This window comes from Amblyomma maculatum, chromosome 5, assembly GCF_055883805.1.
Source record: "Amblyomma maculatum isolate TAMU_Amacu chromosome 5, ASM5588380v1, whole genome shotgun sequence".
In the NCBI taxonomy this organism is placed as follows: domain Eukaryota; kingdom Metazoa; phylum Arthropoda; class Arachnida; order Ixodida; family Ixodidae; genus Amblyomma; species Amblyomma maculatum.
The window spans coordinates 162,599,430-162,613,812 of NC_139348.1; the positions used below are offsets into that span (position 1 = coordinate 162,599,430).

General features: G+C 45.8%; 1 protein-coding gene across 3 annotated transcripts; it reads right to left on the bottom strand.

Moving 5' to 3' along the window:
* Positions 1–2,657: 2,657 nt before the first annotated feature.
* Positions 2,658–13,903, bottom strand: Nubp2 (NUBP iron-sulfur cluster assembly factor 2). 3 transcript variants are annotated; one of them, XM_084604899.1, is made up of 8 exons: positions 13,754–13,903; positions 13,216–13,340; positions 13,042–13,130; positions 10,595–10,704; positions 8,976–9,130; positions 8,030–8,140; positions 3,971–4,040; positions 2,658–2,887 (listed from the first exon to the last, which is right to left on the bottom strand). In XM_084604899.1, the coding sequence occupies exons 1-8, from the start codon at positions 13,776–13,778 to the stop codon at positions 2,763–2,765; spliced, it is 810 nt and encodes a 269-aa protein (XP_084461025.1). In that variant the 5' UTR covers positions 13,779–13,903; the 3' UTR covers positions 2,658–2,762. The 3 variants fall into 3 exon arrangements, with proteins under 3 accessions (XP_084461025.1, XP_084461024.1, XP_084461026.1); XM_084604898.1 differs by having other exon boundaries at positions 13,697–13,885; XM_084604900.1 differs by lacking the exon at positions 3,971–4,040 and having other exon boundaries at positions 13,697–13,885.
* Positions 13,904–14,383: the final 480 nt, after the last annotated feature.

Here is a 14,383-nt window from a genome sequence, read left to right on the forward strand (position 1 = left end):
TGGAGATATTACTGTAAGTTTTAGGACCAATTAAATAGTCAAATGACAGTGCACCTACAGAACGAAACTGCGTGATCACAGCATGATCATGCAACATTAAATTAGTGATCATGCATGCAAATTTTGAAAATTGCCAAGGAAGAAATCATCCCGGGCAAAATTATTTGCACAAAAGACGTGGTCACAGTCAGTGTTTTGAGTGGTTTTTTATCCATAACCTACTATGAGGTGCACTGTCTGCTTTTCTGGGGAAATGACTGGATACAATATGTGGACCTTCTGGCAAGAGGGCACTTGAAATTGAATGCATGCTATCTTTTTCGTTTTTGCCATTCGCATTATGACATAAAGACCAGCCAAGAACAGATATGCCATTTTACAGTGCACAAGTAACAGAAAACGAGAGCGTTACTACACTGGACTTGAATGTGTGGCTTCTCTCACAGGTGGCCAGCAATGACTTGGAGTTATGATCAGCATGGCATGGTTTGCAAGGTAGCATGCATTGTACTGAGCATGAAGCAGTCAAGTCAATTCGATGTGTTGAATGGGAAAAGTGAAAAGGCTTATCTTGGTTTTCATTTTTTCAAAGTAAAAAAGCCCGTTAATTCCTTTCCTATTAACTTGCAACTTCGGATAATTTGAACGTCTGTCTCGGACACGGTCAATACCTGTGGAAGTATGTCTATGGCGCAGGACACTCTCTAGTTTGGATGCTATGGGTATAACACCAGTTCGAAGGGGGCCGTCTTGTGTGGCCATGCCCAGGTATGCCGGGTGCAACAAGGGGTAATTGAAATAGCCCTGTTCAAAGCTAATGCAGCAAAGTTGCTTGCTCACCTCAGACATGCGTGCAGCAATCAATGGATGGCCAGCCTCCAAAAATTGTTCAAACCCATGGTTTTGGTATGAGTGTGTGCAACTAATATTGGCCAGGGGATGCGCAGCTGATAGCTATTGCTGTAGAAAGCTCTGAAGCCGAAACTCGGCAATGACAACAAACTTCAGACACTGTTCCTGCTATTGTGCCACGCGATTCAGCCTTATTTTACGGAACTCTGCAGCTTTGAGATTAATTTGTGAATGAATCAATCCAAAGTTTGAATTGCTAGGTTCAGGTTTATAGTGTTTAATGTTTAGAAGCAACTTGGGCTATAAGGAACACCGTATTGGAGGGTTCCAGGAATTGTGGCGATCTGGGGTTGTTGAACTTGCACCACTAATGCACTGTGGAAGGGCACCTCACTTGTCACCTCCACAATCGAAAAGGAAGTTTGAAGTCGGTAGTATGAAATTTGTGCTGGAAGGCTGACATAAAAGTGCTAGCAAAAAAAATTAGACTGTGTACCACCACTTCTGTTACATGGTAGAAATGTCACAAAATAAAACAAATTCTCATGCAGAGATGCCTAGTGCACTTTGTGGATGAAGTGGTGAAAAGGCCTTCGCAAGCTTCCTTAACTACACTCAAAAATGTTTCCAGGCCTGTAAGCTTCGCTAACAGAAAAATGTTCTTTCAACAACAGTAGTGAACTTGTTATGTTTTAGCAGCATAAGCCGATTCCCATATTATACCATCGACTCGCATCTAGTAAATTAACACATTTGGTAAAATTAAAATGTCATGGACTCTTCCGGCCGCTACAAGGATGAACTGCTCAGTCTGCTCTAGCTGTAAATTTCATGCTTTGCTTAAAGGGCTGTATCTCTTGGCTTCCACTACCCATCGTTTTCATGTCCAAAAGAAGAGGTTTTTTTCTAACGTTTCACACTATACCACAAGAGAATATGTACACACGGGTGCCATACGCAAAGGTAGTCTTCATGTCCTCAGACTTGGCTGCCTATGGCTCAATTTGGATAAACAAGGAGTCAGAAAATTGGGAAGATGCAAATAAATGTTTTGTTTGTTTAAACTATTTAAGTTTCAAAAATTATAACACAAGTACACATCCCAAACACGCGTTCACTAGGTGCCCGTCTAACATGCTTGGTACCAACAGCCTTTGCATTGGGCTGCCCGAGCCCGACATGCAGGGGCCTGGGTTTAAACACCAGTGGTGACAAATCTGTATTAACGAATCACTTAATGAAATGCCTCCATTAGAGCGATCTCCTTTGCCCAATTGTGGCTTTATTGGAACACTACCCCATTTTGCCAGCTTTAGTTGAAGATGCACGGCTTCTTCCAACTGCCGCAGGACGATGGTGGCATCACCGGGTTTTCAGCAGAATGAGCGACTCATGCTTTTGTGTAAAATATGAACCTCTATTTACATTATGACGCAAGAGAAGGGAGGTTGTATTTGCCAACACTTTGCAGCACACTCGACTGAGGGGGTGGGGATTCCTTGTGGTCCTCTGCACACATCCAGAAAACTCTTCCATAGTCACTATGGTGACTTGGCTCGGAAGCTTCATGGCCAGCCAAACAAGAGAAACGCAACAAGATGGTTTCTGTGAAGAACAAAGAAAACTGAGCCCTTTCAAGCATTACGTTGAGAGCATCCGAAACCTTGCGCAACATAGTGTGACAGAGTAGTCATTATCATAGCAGTGACAAGCACCCATTATAGCATCGTACTATTCAAAATGACCGCAATAACTGCTTCCCTTCCTAAAAAAATGCTGCACAAATTCATATTCCGAGATCATAGTTGCATGAGCCAGTGCACTATGTGTTCCTTGCTGCCAGCATGGTAAGGCCACAAGCAAAGTGCAGTTTATTTACAGTTTGTAATGGCAGCATTGATTACCATCAGTCACGAAACCACCTTGGCCACCACTTCTTTGAAGGCCACAGCCGCGGCGGAATTTGCAAACTTCTCTACAAAGTTGGCGCCATGTTCCATGCACTCGGCAAGCCTGGGTTCCAGGGGGATCCGACCTGCACACCATAGTATGTAGGTTACAATATTCGGATGCTTGACATGGCCTGCGTTTCAATGGAGGTGTAGTGAAAGGAGTACCACAAGGTTTCACTGCACCACAATGAGACGTTCTCCACACAATGCAGGGAGAGATTTTCCTCCCCGGTGCACCGTGAAATATACACTTAAACCTGGCTATAATGAAATTGTAAAATGCCCGTGATTTTTCGTTACATCCAGGTTTTCGTTATATGCAGTTTTCGCATGAAGACCCAAAAGGACGATGCATAACGAATTGAGAATTGAATGTAAGAAAAACTACCTGAAGGTTCTTACAGTAAATCAGAATTACTCAATGTTATAGAAGCAGTGAAATGTTCCGCAATCGCGCTGATAGCACATTGTGACTGCAGCGGCAGCCTCCACCTCCACTGCGGCTCGCGCGGCGCTTTTACGAGGATGTGGGAAAAGGGAGGTGAAGAAGGAGACAGTCTGGTGGAAAGTGCGCATGTTCGCGCATGTGTCGTCACTCGTGTTCCTGCCCAACCCCGTCTGCCCAGGGAACAAACTTGCCGGCGCGCCCCGCTGTTCCCGCTACCGACGCGCAGGGGCTTACAAGGAACCACGCGGCAGCGGTGGACACACTGCTCGCCCGTGTAATTTTTCTTTGTTCTGTTATCTTTTGCCGCTTTTAAGCATCAACTATTGTAGTGCCACGTTCGAAAGTGAAAGCAGCGAAGACTGCTGTGTCTGCCACGTAGATGCGGCATTGGTGCTGAAACTCGACGCATTATAGAGTAAATGTTCCTCTCACTTCGTGTTTTATCGCCCTGAAATTTAAGGGGTTCCGCCAAATTTTCAGTAATTCAGCTAGCTAAGAGCTGGTCAGCGCAGCAAGTTCGTTATATCAAGGCCACCTATCGTGACATGTTTGTTACATGGAGTTTTGAAATACATGCACTTCAATGGGGCAGAGTTGGGGAATTCAAAAATTTCATAATATCGAGGAATTCGCTACATGGAGTTTCAGTACACAAAGGTTGAACTGTAGAACACTGGCAGAAAGGACAGTTACTGCAGCATGTCAAAGCAAAGCTCACCCAGGAATGGTACGTTGACCAATTTGGCCAGCTCTTCACCTCCTCCGCTGGAGAAAATGTTGCTGCACTCCTGCACGCACACAAGAGGAAAGCCTGTTGGACCACGGCCGGTCTCGAGGGAGGGCGCGCACTCTTTCCTACGGCTTTCTCAATCGTTGCGGGAGCAATGGGAACGTTTTTCCTCGAGTTACGCTCTCCACCGCCACAAGGAACGCGACCTGCTTCGGCGGCGGCAAGTGGCTTTTGCCTGGTTTTGCGCTGTCGCTCGCGGCTTTTGTGGTGAGTGCAGCCCCGAAATGAAAGAACACAGAAGGTAGATGCTGCAGCGGCATGTTATCAGCGTACCTATACGCGTGAACGGAGTCTTTATATAAAAAAAACTCTCGCTCAGCATCAGCAAATGTTCGACAAACGTATGGCATACATTGCAGCATGGTCGCTACTTTTGTCGATTTTAATCCAAATTTTCCCCCAGCCTGTACAAGAACATGAATAATAATAATAAAAAAAACTGAATGAGCAGTGATCATGTCGAAGCTTCTTCAAGGCTAACATGACAGCAACTCGTCTGCAACAACAAAACCGTCTTTCAGCGCTAGAAGCGAAACCATCCATGTAGCACCGAAGATGGAAATAATTTCATAAAAATGTAATATATAAGTTGCAAAATGCTTGCACTTTTTTACGTGATATTATGCTTATTATGAAAACAATAAAAACTTGGTTTGATATTCATGATACCACTTGTGCTGGAAGCGGTAAAAGAGGCCAATAAATGACGCAGGTGATACTCGATTGCAACTAGTCACTTGCTGTATCGAAAGCATATCCAAGAAACTTCTAAAGCGCTAAAGAAGGAAACTTTCATAAAGAAACATTTCAAGAAATGCTGTTCATCACGAAGTCTACTGTGCAAGTGGTAGAATACTCCTGCGGAAAGGTGTCGGCTCCGTCCTCACCACGAAACTCAATAGAGCAGCCCCATTGAGGCTCTCTTCGGGAAAGTAAGGCTAATGCGCGGAGAGAACGTTTCATCTCGGAGCAAAATCAAGGCAGCTTGCTTCGATGCCGGAAAAATCATTTCCCTCTGCCGCAATCAGTAACTGAGGAAATGAAGGAATTGTGGTGGCATCTCCTGTCCTCCCATCACCCACTGTCACATAATCCGGTTTAGCTTACGTCGCCAGATACATTGGTAAGTTAATCAGTGACTTATGGGTGTGACGCTTGCGCTATCCTTCTTGAAACTAGCGAAAGCAGCAGCCTCATGTACACTCTTTACGAGGACAAGAATTCTAGTGGACTGCATTATCTGAAACCAGAGTTTGTTGCCCTATTGGGCAATGTTTTTTCTTAAAAAGAAAGCTTTCGTGCACCTACCACACACAAATGTTCTCGAAGTACTTTAAATCCTGATTCAACTAGCACAATTGAGTATTCGCCATTGCTCTGTCAGCGTCTTTGATATCTGAAAAATTTCTCAGAATCCTTTTTATCAATTATGCCAAGAAAGTGACAGACAGGAACTACAGGCCAGCTCCCTATAGACCAACACCGATCTGTGACGTAAGCGCGATGCGGTGGCGCGTCTGTCGCCAGGCTGGGCCGGTTGGGGGTGAAAACTAGGCTTAGCACCCATAGGAATACATGGACCCGAAAAATTTCAAAGCAATTTTCTAATTTCACGGGGCACCCATGATCTTGTTATTCGGTACAGAGCAACCATGAACATCCTAGAACCGATCACGAAAGTATGAAATCTCATTAATGAGGCGAAGTATTTTTAAAATACCGCGAAACGTATGCAGGTGTGTGCGAGTTGGGAGGGCCACCCATAGAAACACATGTAAACACAACTTACTGCAACGTTTTACTCGGTTCAGCAGCATTGAACCCTTCTCATTTTTTGGTGAACGTCTTGTATCACGCCCCGACATCATGTTGCATGGCACACTACATTCCCTTGCAAGTACTGCAAATCTGACGACTTGCGGGACCGTTCACAGCACGATAAACTGATTGTGCACGGTCGCAGACAGCAATGCACCCGGCACTGTCGCTAACAGGCGCTCCGGAGCTGGAGGCAGCCGCAGTGGGTATCGCCAGCTGCGCTGTCGTCTGCTGCAATGCGCGACTCCCTTTCGGTCCGTATTGTCGTACGGCGTTTGACAACTGCCATTTAAATGTAATTCTGTCTAGGATCTTTCACTTGAGGGACAGTATTATCAAGCTAATTTACTCCATGCGGCAGCATATCAGACTATAAACAAAACTACGTGATTCACTACATGAGCATTTTGGGGGTGTTTGGATTCACAACATAGATTATCCGGAGAGTTTTAAAAGTAGACCGCCTCCGCAATGACGCAGCATACTTCTTCAAAGCGCTGGCCAATGTAAACGACCGGCCACCACTTCTGGTGCTCTGCGAAACGTGAAAAATGTTGTGGTCAGTTGCGTTTGTGTTTTTATGGGTCGCCCTCCCAATTCGCACCTCCATACGTTTCGCGGTGTTTTAAAAATACTTCGCGTCGGTCATGTAATTTCATACTTACACGATCTGTTCTAGGATGTTCACGGTTACTCTGCACCAAATAAGGACATCATACGTGTCTCGTGAAATTAAAAAACTGCTTAGAAATATTTCGGTTCCATGTATTGATATGGGCGCTAACCCTATTTTTCACCCCCAGTCGGCTGCGATGCCGGGAGCGCCCCCTTTGTAAACACATGTTGGTCTATATGCACAAGCCGTCCAGGAAGATATTGAGACTGAATTTTCTAGCCGCAGGTCACGTTTTGATGAATTGATGAATATGTAGTACAATGTGTAACTTTGAAGGACAATTTTTTTATTGTTTGCCGCTCTTTTCAATTACGCGTAACTGTTTATGTCCATTTCCTTGACTAAAAGTAGTTCTTTATCTACGTATTAAGCCGACTACGTCTGTCATACATGTGCGTCAGTCGCGAGACTACATATACATCTTCTGTCTTTCAACCGACTGATTTGTTTTGAACGAAGCTAGAATATCCCACTCCACTAGACAACTGAAATTTTAACCCCATGCATAAATTTTTGTTCCTTACTCTGAATCTGAGATGCACCATGAATTTTCGCTAGTGCCTTTTTTGCTCTAAACGAAAATGGCAGCGGTTGACAGAATCTCCACCCAACAGTTTGCCATACACTCACGTCAGGTCGCACTACACCTGCTTACAGCTTTCAGAGGCACATTGCATAGCCTGGTAAATTTATTTTTGTAAAAAGGGGCAAAAAATTAGAGGGACTTTAGCGGCTAAAGTAGTGAAAGGCAAAAAAAGCCCGAGTGCCGCATTCTGCTATTCAGTTATTTAATGAATCAGTCATGAAGTAGATAATTAATCAATCAATTACTTAATTCAGCAAATTAGTAATAAGTTAATGAATTACTTAATCAGTCATTAATTAGCAGTAATTATTAATGAGTAATTAATTCGTAACTGATCATTGATTGGCATATGGCCATACAAGGCACGCATTCGCTCATACTGTGGTGGTGCTCTGTGATTGGTCAAGACCTTTATGATGTCATCCCGCCTCGGCCATTTTGTCCATGACAGTATCAGCCATTCAATACCTGAAGCTTCATTCGACCGTGCTTGGCCGCACTGATGAAGGCGTGCTGGCGTGCTCGTGTGAACGGATTGTTGACTGTATTTTATTCCTCATACACGATAAATCTTAGACACTGATCGCGGCGTCTTTGTATAAACCATAAGGGGTGAAATGTCAGGACCTGCCGGTTGCAACTGACGCGGGTGGAGCGATGAGCGAGTGTGTGTTTCCTTTGTGCGTGAACCGCGGTAGCAGAGGCACAGCAGTGGGGCGGTGGCGACACCACCGAGGTGCAGCGGGAGGTGGAAACAGACCCCATTGGTGAGGCCGTAAGAGAAGAGAAGCGTGCTCTCTATCGAGGCCAGCCGTGGTTGAACAAACAGAAATGCATTCGCCATTTTTCGAGGGAAAAGCCTTGTCCAGCTAGGGTAGTACCACATGACATAGTGGAAGAAACTCACCGCACAGTTGGGGCAGACAAAGCCACTCATGTTCTCCACAATGCCCAGAATGGGCAGGCCTGTCTTGCGACAGAAGGTGACCTCCCGCAGCACGTCCCCGACAGATAGTGCCTGCGCAACCAGAGATGATTTTTACCTTAACGAGGCTATCTCTCCCCTCGGAACATGACTGTCACAAACAAGGTCACAATGCCACAAGTACACCATGAAAGTTCCCGATAAGCATGCACAACGGCACCTACACCTCCTACATTAAAGCGCATGCCCAAGTCTGAAGAGCCCAGGGTGAACAATTTATAATTCATCTTCTCCCGTGCTCTTTTGGTCTCGGCAGCTGTAATGTCAAATGATGAAGCAGCGATTATATCGCAGTTTTTTAAGCTTCACATGCCTTACGCTTAATGTTGACGCCAAAACTGTCACTCAGCTCTCAAAATCGCACGACAAAAGCAACTCAATTATAAACTATTTATGGCTTGTCGGCAGCTGATACCGCATGGTGATCTAAGCATACTAAAGGCTTGCGAATCTTAGTAAAGAAAAGAACACACACTCCTTCCACATCCATGTTACTCCTTTAACCACATATCACATAGAACTTTCACTGCAAAAGTTAGGAAACAAAGGAGGGAGAAAGGGTCACAGACAAGTAGATTGGACAGAACGGGTTGTCGCTCTGTGGAGAGATGTCGAGAGTATGGGCACTTATGCCTGATCCAGGGCAATGTGTGTGGCTTCTCATGAGAACAAGAAAATGGAAATTTCCCCGAATGGAAATTTAGCATGTAAACTGTGTTGCGGAATCCGCCAAATTCGTTAAGAATTCCGAAAGTAGCTCGGCAGCAGAGAACGGAAGGAGGTTTACAAAGTGCATGCAAATACCCATCTTGGCAACTGCACAATCAGAAAGCATGCCGCACAAACACTGCACAGCGCAGCTCCTCACCTGTGGTGTGGTGACAAGGATGGCGCCATCGGGGTTGAGTGCCCGCAGCACTTCAACGGTGGACATGTGCTCATCTGAGGTGCCCGGGGGAGTGTCCACCACCAGGTAGTCGAGCTCACCCCAGCAGACGTCAGCCAGAAACTGGCGAATCATGGCTGCATGCATAGGCTGGACAAATTAGGTCGGCAGGTAATTTGCGCAGCAACTGGCTCTCCTTTGACAGAATACACTTTAATTTGTTTGAAACTGAGCACTGCAAAAGGGGCAGAAAGTGATAAGCATAGCCCTTTGTTACGGGACTTTACACACTTTACCCTGGAGAAGTGAGCAAGCAGTCACTGCTGATAGACAGCTCATACTAGTGTTGTTTGCCAACCTATCTCTTAGGTTGTGGCAATGCAGAAGAATTAGTTATGTACAATATAGGTAAGCCTCTGTGAACAATGCTGTTAATTTCTTTCCCTACCTGTGTTTGCAAAAATTAATGTTCCTGGCATAGTAAAAAGAAAAAAAGACAGAACGATGTCCTACATGGAACACCTTAAAGTTCCAAATAAATCTTTTCGTGCTTACGACTAAGTCTGCAAATTATGGTATAGTTGTGAGCATGGCTGCACTGAAATAAAAATCGAGTTAAACCTTGCAGAAAGCAGAAGTGAGCGAATGTGATCTATAGACTGTACACTCTGGTCACGGTCGTTAGGAACTGAATTGACTGGCTACAATAATCTAATCAACACCAAGAAACTGTTAAACACTAATGGCGATTTCCACTGGTCGATCGGAGCTGGGCGCCCGAGCCGACCTAAAGCGCTACAGAGCGAATCAGCCTTGGTCGACCAGCGGAACGTGTAGAGCGCGCGGCGGAAGTAAAGCTGAGCTGGTTTCGAAAGTTGTAGCCGCATCCCAGCGCCAAAATGTTTGCGGTTGATAAATAGGCAGGAGTGCGGCCCTCAACAACTTGCTTTCTCATTTTTTTTAACGCTGCAGACGTTTTTCGATAGACGCACTTCGACATATTCGCGCAAAAAACGATGACATCCAGCGTCCTCTGCCAATGTCGCTGAAACTGTCAAAAACAGCCAAAAGAATCCAGCAGCATCCGGAAGTGACTGCGTCAGCAACTAGGACTTCCGGCGAGATCCGACTTCGGTCGGCGGATCGAGCTGGAGCGTCCCGAGTTGCCCCAAACGACCAGCGGAATACGCGAAACCTATCTTGGTCGACCAGTGGAAATCGAAATCGTCGTCCCGGAGCAAGAAAACGTGCTCCGTAGCGACCAGTGGAAATCGCCATAACTTGCCAGGTTTACACTACACGAGGAACTCTCCAGTAGCTCTGAAACCGCAACAAATGTCTAAGAATTGCAAGAGCCTCTGTTTACACACAAAGGCCTAGCTCAGGCCCAAAGCGTTTTCTGAGAGGCAGAACAGCAAAACAAAGCTGCAGGACTGAATGTCTTGAAGCAGACTTAAACCAAATCAAACACCTGAGCACTTCATTCTGAGTTACCAGAAAGCAGCCCGGTTAGGACAACCAAAAATTAACAGAACGTAGGCGAATGCTGAATGCATGCTTAAATTAAACGCCAGCGCAGCATGAGATGGAACTGGACTGACCATGCTTCTTGGGCCCTCTCCAGATGATGGGGTCATTCTTGTTGGCCAGGAGGAACCCAATCGACATCACTGCCAGCTGCTGGCTTGCGTCTGTGTACACTGGAACCCACCTGCGGATGTTTTAAAAGCACCTGAAGACGGGCTAGGTGGTTTGTTCTTTTCTAGAATCGTCATAGCATGTATAAGAGACAAACACAGTCAGAAAGAAGGACACAAAACCGGCACTAAACTATCAACCGGCTTTATTGTTTTCTCCAACAGCAATATATACAGAAGAAACAAGGTGTGTACAGTGTGAAAAATAGACGAAAATGCTCCTTCAAAGTACATCAGAGCAACGGACCTGTCACGTTGCAATCACACCCCTCCTAATATGGAAAGCTTCACATTTCTCTAGCCTTCATATAGCTGCTTTCACCCAAAATCTTCATCTCGTCAAGCTGTGGCTAACACTTGCACTGGGCGCAATGCTCAAACAGATGTGTCCCTGCTTTCTCCTTTAACAAGCTCAAATGTTTTGCCATGTGGTCGTTAGCACAATGCCCCATGTGGCTTATGTGAGTTTTCCCGCAGGTGAAAGGAATTTCATAACTGACTTTGGTGCAGCATTCCACAAACTGCTTGGCATGTTTTTTTCTTGCAGCTGCTCTTTCTTGCATCACACATAATATGCACGTTGTGGGAAGGCACATATCACCGCTCCTTCCCCTCCTGGCTACAACACGGCGGGCGCCTCTCCTCTCCACATCACGTGGCAACCTCCTTCCCTCTCTCTCCCTCAACTGCTGTGACGAGGGAGGCGTGTGTTGTGTGTGTGTGTGTGGTGACGTGCAACCTCGACAGAGCGGACCGGACGGGCCAGCAGAGCGGACGCGTCCGGAAAAGAGGGACTTCATCAGGTGAATAGAATTGGTTGATCGCGCGCGCGCAGCCGAGAAAAACCGTTAAACCGGTTTACCCTGTGGTGCTCGTTGTTCGTGTTGTTCTTGGGGCCACCACTGTGGTCTGAGCTAATGAAGCGTTGATTGCTCTGAAAGTAGAGCCGCAGCCCCGTAGAGAAGCCCACAACGTAAAGTTAGGCAAGTTTTTTTGGAGTGGAAAACGTAACAAGTACACCGTGTCCATTTGTCACTTATTTAACACCGGGAAATTTTATGAACATAACATACCACTTCAGCTTTCACCATAATTTTCCTCCACTCTCGTTGCTTCCAAAAAAGGCTTCTTTTGATTTTCTCAACTAGGGCTTCGGCAACTGACATGACACTGTTGCTCTCTTTACGATATAACTGATGCATGAACACTGTGGTCCACTGTAAGTATGAACACAGCTCAGCGTGGCCGCGCTCCGCGGAGTGTCTGTGCATCTGGCGCAGCAACACATCGAAGCAAAGTGGTGCAGGCGCACAGGGGCAGAGCTTCGTGTCGTCTGCTACAGTGCCGAAGCGCACTGTGCTTGCACTGCTACAGGGTTTGTATCGCTAAGGCACCATAATAAATAAGCAACAAAGAAAAAATTGGCATCGGTTCTTTTAAAATTGTTAGCTTGTCGTTTGTCAGACAACAAACACAAAGAATGTGAAAGTATCGAGCTTTCACAAATCTTCCGAGAATCACTCCCTAGGACAGCCCAGCCGCTTAGCTCTGAATTATTTGCAGGAGCTTGTCAGCCTCGCCTGCACAAGATAGCATGGTGCGCCAGTTGATAACCTTTCATAGGATTGAACAACACGCTGCAGAGAGTGAAGTGCAATTACGCCATCTGAGCGCGTTTGGCCCCTGCCAGCACACAATTTGGTGCGCTTTGCAATACAGAAAGCACGATGCACTTAGTTTCTTGTTGATGAAAAAAGCTTTCATAACGAATCTCCCTTGTGCACTGATCGTGATGCCGGCACAGTACCTCGGTTTTCTCAAAAATCACCTTACATTCCTTTGTTTTCTTTCTTTCTGCACTCAATGCAGTGTTTTGACCCATCTGACGATATCTTCCGATGTTCTTTCAGGCAAATATGTAAGCACCATCCTGTTTGTCCGATATACACCTTTTGGCACATACTTTGTGTTGTGTACTTCCTCGTCCATCGTCTCTGTTCACGCTGTATATATCCTCAAGCTGACTAGTAGAGCTATTCCAGTTTGCACCGTGACCTGCGATACCATACTCTAAGAAAAAACTAACTGGCACATCATGGTGTGGTGGATCACCGGAGATCAAGACGATACCATGCTGTGTGGCCACGACAACCTAAAGCGCCCCACAAAGACTCTGCAAGGAAGTGGCATATGGCCGTCTGTGCTGAATTTCCAGACACGACACCTGCACACGAAGGATGCTGTAAAGACCTACAAAACATGTAGACACAACCTTCTATGTCGAAACACAACCTCTGACTGCACTATTTTCAGCCTTGACATGCACTAGAGGCTAAATATCACCCACATACCCTTGCGGGCACTGGTGAATGCTGTGGTGGTCCAGGTTGAGCATCTTGGGGACGCTGGGTCCACAAAGATCCACATCTAGCAGGCCCACCTGAAAACAGCAAGCAGGTGATCGAGACTTTTGCAAACCGCATGCGCGGGTTGCGTTATTCAGGGACGCTAGCACGTATACGTACCTTCTTGCCCAGGGACACCAGCGTCACAGCCAGCTCGACAGCGACCGTGCTCTTGCCGACTCCGCCCTTGCCGGACAGCACGACTATGATATGCCGCACGCCGGTGAGGATACGAGTGCCATCGCCTGCGGACATTTCATACTAAAAGTTTCACGAGCGTGAAGCCACATCTCATTTTTCACACGGCCAGCGTCTTTGGAATGAGTAAATTGGCCAGCTTGAAACTAGCTAGCTAGTTGATACTTCGCATCCAATTGCTTTAGCACGCAGTGTACTGCTCGCGTGGCATCAGTTTACAGAGATGAACTTTTTCGGCAGGTAAAAACAAGAGCTGCCCATCAAAAGTGCTGAAGTTACTGTCAAAGAGCGCGAAACCAATTTCCGCACTACATGGGGTGTATTGAACCATTGTTAGATTCATTAAGTTCCCCCGTACAAGGCAGATTGCAAACTGTTGTTTATGCCACTCTTACATGCGTACCACTCATGTCACAGAGACGATCGCAAGGGACAAAACGACTACTCTTTAGTAATTCACCTGCTTCGCCGGCTTGCACCTCCATACTTTACCGGTTAAATAAGCTGCGACATGTGCTGCAAAACATGCGCAAACAAATTATGAAAGGTAGAACCCCTTCATTTAATATTGCCAAAAAATACTCAAGTAAATTTTATGCATTAGAAGAAAGCGTATAGCAGTTATAAACTCACATTTTTGCAACGCAAGAAAATAGTGTAATAGAGCGCCAATTTTGAAAGGAACATTAACACAAGAAATCTGAGAGGACCTCTGTCAGAAAGATTGAAGAAATCTGCCGGCAGATTTTAAAGAATGCGTCCGACACCCAGTCGATTGGCATTACAGCCAAGGTGGCTACGGCGGAAGCCGGCGTAGGCACATGACTAAAGCAACGTCTCCTCCATTTTTACAAAGCCAGCCGAATCGCCCGCTTCGCAATGAGAACCATCGGTAAATCCATCGGTAAATCGGTACACCTCACTCAAGTTAATTGCCCCATGTGGCGCTACTGTGGTGCAGCCTGGAACTTAGCCCGAAAAGCATTATTGAATCTGAATGTGTTAAATATTGACTATATTAATGTAACAGTTTAAATTAAAAAAATGTTGCTGTGGGGACGTACATACTTCGTATCAAATTGACAGTCAT